This window comes from Daucus carota, chromosome 2 (assembly GCF_001625215.2).
Source record: "Daucus carota subsp. sativus chromosome 2, DH1 v3.0, whole genome shotgun sequence".
In the NCBI taxonomy this organism is placed as follows: domain Eukaryota; kingdom Viridiplantae; phylum Streptophyta; class Magnoliopsida; order Apiales; family Apiaceae; genus Daucus; species Daucus carota.
Genome location: NC_030382.2, coordinates 55,209,700 through 55,217,131, shown reverse-complemented (window position 1 = coordinate 55,217,131; position 7,432 = coordinate 55,209,700). Strand labels below are relative to the sequence as shown.

General features: G+C 33.1%; 2 protein-coding genes across 2 annotated transcripts; one reads left to right on the top strand and one right to left on the bottom strand.

Moving 5' to 3' along the window:
* The first annotated feature begins 3,024 nt into the window (after positions 1–3,024).
* Positions 3,025–4,221, top strand: LOC108207817 (putative F-box protein At1g32420). The gene has a single exon (XM_017378249.2). The coding sequence runs from the start codon at positions 3,025–3,027 to the stop codon at positions 4,219–4,221; it is 1,197 nt and encodes a 398-aa protein (XP_017233738.2).
* Positions 4,222–4,673: 452 nt separating this feature from the next.
* On the bottom strand, positions 4,674–6,795 carry LOC108192233 (importin subunit beta-1). The gene is made up of 2 exons (XM_017372675.2): positions 5,384–6,795; positions 4,674–5,287 (listed from the first exon to the last, which is right to left on the bottom strand). The coding sequence occupies exons 1-2, from the start codon at positions 6,778–6,780 to the stop codon at positions 5,107–5,109; spliced, it is 1,578 nt and encodes a 525-aa protein (XP_017228164.2). The 5' UTR covers positions 6,781–6,795; the 3' UTR covers positions 4,674–5,106.
* Between the last annotated feature and the right edge of the window lie 637 nt (positions 6,796–7,432).

Genomic DNA, 7,432 nt, shown 5'->3' with positions numbered 1-7,432 from the left:
CTTATATTCATTCTTTATACGCTATTTTATTATTAAAAATTATCATTATTACAATAGATGAATAGAATGAACGTGCTTGTTTTCAAAATTTATAATAAAATAGATTTAGGAGAGGAGGGAGGTTAGCTAAAAATAAGGCATGGCTAATGCATCTTAGTGATTTAGGGAATCACTAGGATACTGTTGTAGTAGATTTTTTTTCCCCATATTTCTCATATTTTGGTTTAAGACTCTAAATAGCTAAGCTACTGGAGTTGCTCTAAGCATATCCTAAACCAATTTTCACACTAAAATATTAATTTCCCACTATTTCAATAAATCTCTTTCCTCTTACCTTTTCACTTCTCTCCAATACTAATTCAAATAAATTATTAGTTTAATAATAAAGCACAATTATGAGAAATATTATTGGAGTTCATGTATCAAAAAGATGTCCTAAATCACTAGGACACTATTTTATATCGGTTTTTCTAGTGTGTGCCCATGGGCACACGCTAAGCACTAAAATTCATAAGTTTGGGTGATTTTTATTGGCTTGCAATTCTCTATAATGGTGGACCCCCTGCAAATTCACCAACCACACCAATAAAAATCCACCAAATTTATAGAATTTGGTGCTTAGCATGTGCCCTTGGGCACACACTAGACAAACCCATTTTATATTATATTTTTAAAACACTTCCTAAAACATTGTTGGACTTGCTGCGAGGCCAGTTAACCTATGCCCTAACGGCACATGTTAAAATATATTTAATGCATCTCGGTAGTAACTGATAGGATGCAGTTTTTTGGTAGACAATACACCACCAATACATTAATTACTAATTATAGAATTCAAATCGTATTATATATTTTATTTTACTCATATATTGTATTACAATTTTAATTATTATATTTTTTTTAAAAATATTAAAATAATAAAAGACACATAAATTCATTATTAAATATTAAATTGGCCGATTTTAGTTAGAAGACTAATTTTATTTGAAAATTAGTGTGCATATAGGGGGCTCGTTATTATTTCCGGGATGAAATCAATTAAAAATTGTCATATAAAATGTGATAAAAAGAATTATTCTACGTTCCCCTATTTTTTGAAATTTGATAATATTTTATTATAATTATAAAATTTAGAAGATAAATTAAAAATAGATGTATAATTAATATTTAATAAATTTTTGAATGATTTTGTACGCATACACGGGTAACTATACAAATATTGGACCAAATTCTGGTAACTCAGTGCAAAATTTGATCACAGTTCTAAAATTTATTTTGAAATTATGTAAGTTTATGACAAATTTTAACGAGTAACCAAGGCTACACTTTCAAAAACCGAAAGAACTATGGGCCAACTTTTTGTAATTTAATGTAAAGTTTGAGCACAAGCGTGAAACTATGGGCGACGTGCACATGAACTAGTCTCACTACATATGTTTTGATGAGAATTTTAATTTTGTTTTAACTATAACACATAATTATTATAATATGTTATAAATTAATGAGGTCCTTAAGCGTGAATATTTAGTGGTAATAAAAAAAGTATGTAATGAATTAAGGAGTACGAAATACTTATATGGCTAAGCTTATCAAAAATATTAATTAAAAATTAGTCTGAATATATGTGTCGATAATAATATTCAGAAATATACTTCAATTATAATAATAATAAATATGCGTTAAAATATGTTATAAATTAAGGAGGCTCGTAATTCAGATACCGATTGGCGAACAAATCAGCCAAAATTTTAATGTTTTGATTTGAATATAAGTGACATGCCTAGATTTTTATCAAAAATATGTATATATTTTAAAAATTGGATAATTTAAAAATATATATTTATATCAATATATTTATATAATATAATATCAAATTTAATTTTTGCATTATCTTACTAATATTGTATAAGTTCATATATACATGATTAAAGTTAAGATATCTTTTTTTTTATTATTGTCACAAGTTAAGATTTTCATCTTGTTAAAACATAAAATCGCTTAGCTGTTTTTCTTAGGGGGTGTTTGATAACTCTTAATAGCCTCTTAATGGCCATTTTACTTATTCGGTCAGAGATTTAATTTTTTCAACAGATTATCAAACATGCTTAATGAAACCAAAACACACTTAATTTTCACTCTTCCTGCGTTTATGCTAGCTGCTTTAACAGTGTATTATCAGGTGCCCGTCACTTTTCTTTAAAAAAAAAGGAATTGATTAATCTTGATATGGGCTATAAATATATAAAATTATAAAAATTTTGGATGATTTTTATAATTTTGGATTAATTTTTTTAAGATTTTAGATAAAAATTTTGGATGATTTATGATGTGTTTTAGATAAAATTTAAAAATATAATTTTGAAATTATAGTTATGGATAAAATTCCAAAATTATAAAAATTATAAAAAATTTAACATCATAAATCATCCAAAATTATAAAAATTTATCCAAAATTATAATTTTTTAATAATTCCGAATGATTTACATTTTTGTAATTTTTATAATTTTGGATAAGATTATACTTTTTTTATAATTTTGAATAAAATTATATTTGTTATAATTTTGGATGATTTATGATGTATGTTGGAATTATAAGGTTAAAATGATAAATATATTGTCATTCAGATGTTTTAATATGATTGTTATCAAACAATAAATTTCTTTCAGTAAATTTTTCATTCAGGTAAATTCTTCATTCAATGTATTCAGCAAATTTAATGACTCAGCATTTTTTATTCAGTTTTATCAAACAACCTCTTAGTTCGGAACTTGCTAGTGGGGGACGTGGAACTTCAAAATCATATTCTGATTATAAAATTATTTCTATTTTTACAAACCTACTTTTATTTGGTTTAGAAAAACTAATTCTTACAAATTTAGAACATGGAAAGTCTAAATTACTCCTATATATTTTGGTAGGGTTTGGTTTTGAACCAGAGGCTTTTCACCATATCTCAGAAGGAAAAGATACATAACGACGATATTTGATAAGCTAAGCTATCCAGAGGCGACGTGCACATGAACATGGATAAGATTTCCATTATTCCTGATGATATAATCCGGTTTGAGATTCTAACCCGACTGCCTGTGAAAATCCTCATGCAATTTCAATGTGTCTGTAAATCTTGGCAATTTCTCATCTCTCGTGATCCGATCTTTATAAAAGCTCATGTCGCTCGCAGCGTAATGGATCCCAGTAATGACAGAGTGATTATCAGGTGTCACCCTACACTCCGCCATAAGCATATCTCCGAAGACAATATCTTCAACTTTCCTCTATTTGTGTGTAGCAAAGTTGGTCCAGTGAATGAATTTGACTATCCTCTGTTGTCGTCGGGCATGGTGCTGGCTGGTTCAGTGAATGGCTTAGTGTGTCTGTACAGTTACAATGATAAGTCGAAATCAATACCATGTATCGGGATTTGGAACCCTGCAACTCATCGCTACAAGGATGTTCGTCCTCCCTTGAATGCATATAATATCAAGGCAGGTGATTTCTCTTTCGCGTTTGTTTTTGATTCGATTAAAAAGGATTATAAAGTGATCTACATCATCAAGACTCGAAATAAAAATAAAGCTAACAAACCTGGGCAGGTGGTAGCTGATGTCTACTCTTGTAATGCTCGTTCTTGGGCTCATATCAATGTTTCTTCTAGTTTCGAATTAGAGAATGGTGAACTTTTTAAATATGCCATAACTGTCGGTAATAGGGTTTATTGGAATTACAGTATGGCATATGGAAGAAAACATGATGTCATCTCATTTGATATAGGACATGAAGTTTTTAGGTTGTTTCATGCCCCAGATCTTTTGCCCAACCAAAAGATGGCTACAGGGAATTTGAACAATCTTCTTGTTTGCTTAGTCCATGAATATTGTTGGGACAAAACTACATCTGTCGATGTTTATGCTCTCAATGAAACAAATGGTGAAACCTGGAATAAGATGTACACGGTTGGACCAATTAGTTTGACAAGACGGATGCATATCGTTCAATGTTTTAGGAATGGTGATTTATTTTTTAGTGATTACAAAGAATACAGATGTTTGCATTTTGATCCAAAAACTCATGCACTACTCCGCAGTAACAGCCATGCCTTTGACGTTGATTGTCTCGCTGTTGCATATGGCATTGGGTACACGCAGACTTTAGTTTCTGTCATGGGAATGAAGCACATTGAGAAAAACGATTGTGAACGTCTTTTATTCATACAGTCATAAAGTTTTATTATTTAACTTGTAAGTATATTGCGCTTTATAAATATTCTAGCTTTTTTATTATCACTTAATTTTTAGTGGACAATTGGTTTATAATATTCTAGCTACCCCAAGTTCGCAATGTTTCCTGGTTCATTATTTTGATCACACGCAATCCATTCACCAACTCGCTAATACAAACTTGAGGAGAAAGATTGTGTTGGGTTATCCTCGGATACAAAACTAACTACATGCAGTAAATTAGGAGCTGATTGCGCACTGAGAACAAAATAAAAAGAGGTTAAAAAGGTGAAGAAAGAAGAACGAAATCGAACAAAATAAAGAAGAAAAAAGGCGAGGCAGTCTATAGTAAGAAATAAGAAATAAGATTCGCCCTCTAAACATATATACGGGTAGAATAAACAGATGGATGAAGCCATCGATTAACATGTTACGCTGAAGATTTATACGAGTTTGAACTAAGGTGAAAGCAAAGGTCCTAAGAAGAATGCTTAAAAGGACAGCATATGTATACAAAGGAAGTGAAAGTTATCTCACTGCAACTTTAGGGGCAAGAACCGAGTGCGGAATCAACAGCAACCCTAACATTTAACCCACCATTTGCATTAACAAAGACTTGACAAGATAATTGTGAAAGAAAAAAGATCTTGATAGATTTGGATTCTTACTTATGCCAAGTTAACACATAAATCCCACTAGGTAACCTCTTTCTAGAATTAAAGCACAGTTAGTATTGTAGTCACTTTGATAATGATCAGTACATATCTGCATCCCAAAAACTTGCAACTGAATGATACTAGACTAGAGCCAAGTTTAATAACATGCTGTGCTGACCTTCAGTACTAATGAAAAAGAAATTAGAGAAGAGAAGGCTTTTTGTTCAACAAATCAGTGAGTTCCACCAAGCTCCTGTTGTGTCCAAGCTGCAGTCTGCCTCAGCTCCTCATTGTCCGATTGTTGAAGCTCTGTTAATAATATATCAGAATGCACCTTCAGTGATCCCTTAATTTTTGAACAAACAGCTAGTTCCTTCAGCAATTTGACGGCTGTTCTCATACGTCCCTTATCCCTGCAAATGAACATTGTAATTAAGCAAGGTTGTCCGCAAGTGAGCTATAAGAAGTAAACAAGAAATTGCATAAAAATTACTAACAAAAACTTTTACCTTGGTTTGTGTTTTTGTATTAACTGCAGCATGTAAGGAACATAAGGCAACAATAAATCAGCATTGGAATCACCGAGTCCTATTAATATACAAGTAAAAGCCTCAAATATGCTCTGCCTCAGCCGATCCCCATATTCAACCATGTCATCACTGTTGTCCGAATAGACATGCAGATCTGAAGCATCCTGCATTATTTTTACCACATCCTGATAGTAATTCTTAAAGTGTTCTCCAATCGATTTAGCTATATTCCCATAGCACAAGAAAACAATAGGTGTTACTGACTTCTTTACTTCACTGCTAGTGAGATCCTTCAAACGGATCATGATACAAGAACAGTACGGTAGAAACTCTTTACGCAAAGCAACACAAATTTGCCCAACAACACCAACTGAGGTGGAACATGCCTGATATTCCTCTACATTCTGCAGCCCCATTAACACATACGGGTACAAGTCTGGCATATATTTCACAAACTCTGTTTTAGCTGCACAAGCTAGAGCGCCTATAACAAGCATTTCTTCTTTTTGTACTTTACGTCCACTGCATTGGGAACCAAAGAACAATGATATTACCTTATCACCAACTTGGAGAATGACAGGCTCCATGTTATCAACATCACCCATCCTCCGAATAATTACTTGAAGGACTCCAAAAAACGAAGCTTGTAAATCTGAAGCTTGCAAATGTTCTTGTATTTCCCTATCATCTGATGATCCAGTTTTAAGCACAGCTGTCTCTAACAACTCGAACATAACAGCAGGCAGATCTTTTATTTCACAGAAATCTTTTTCAGCAGAATATCCAATCACCACCCTCAAGGTCTCATATGCAACAACACGGAGTTCAGAGTCACCATCTCTTCTACCTGCAGTTTGTACAAGAGATTTTACAATATTGGGAAGATCAGAAGACAACAGAAATGCACTTGTACGAGCAATGGCACATATAGATCTACATATCTCTTTGGATATACAAGGAGCACATTCTAAGCTTTCCAACAGAATGACGACAACTCTTTTTGAAAATCCAAAATTTTTGAGAGGTATAAGAGAATATCCAGGAGAATGCAATAACTCAAACATACGACTGAGAGTACATGCAGTTGTGTACTTTACATGATCGATTTCATCTTTCATTAGAAGAAGTAGAATATATAATGTTGGTTTTACTACTCCCAAAAGTTTCTCGATACTGGGCCCTTCAAGAATTAAGCAATAGGCATGGGCTACAGCTTTACGAGACTGCCAATCAGAATTCGAAAAATTTCCTTCGATAAAATTTATCACGGGTTCAAGGACATCATCCTTAACAATCCTAGCCAAAAGACAAACGCAGGCCTTGCTGGCTATAAAAATATTTTGGTCTTCATCATGCTTCAGCAGATTCAGGTACATTTGAATCAGAGGTGACCAAACATCTAAATTAGGATACAGTTTGCGGAACTTTGGCACGCGCTCAAACTTTCGCTGCACATCAAGTTTAGCTTCAGCCTCAGTTGTGAGTAGGAATGAGTTAGTTGTCAGCTCAAATATAACCTGCATAAAAATCTCAGGCAGAGGCACAATTTTCTTGAAAAATCTAAGACACGTTAGAGCAAAACGTCTAACATCACACATTTCCGCCAATACTGCCTTACAAATTACCTTTGCTGAAAAGTCCGGCTTCCACCAATATTTCTGACTACCCGCATCCCTACGGTGGTGATACATGCCCCCAAAGATATTCTTCAAAGTCTTAGTAGCCGCCAATAGAATTTGTGAGCAAATCTGATCCCCATTCATCACCTGAACTATGGCTTTAATTACGGATTTGACCTTGTCGGGATTCTTTCCAAATTCACCAACTACAAAGTGCATGTCGCTGAAAAAACCCTCGAAGACTTCTAATGTGGCATGTTTCAATGTTTCGGATTTGTTTGGTTTCAAATTCATGTTCAATTTATCAAAAAATCCAAACCACTTCAATTTAGGCCCAATGCGTGCAATCCTTGCTATAAGTTGGGAGGCGGTTTCGGAAGCATGATGCCTCCTCCCATTAACCAAATGG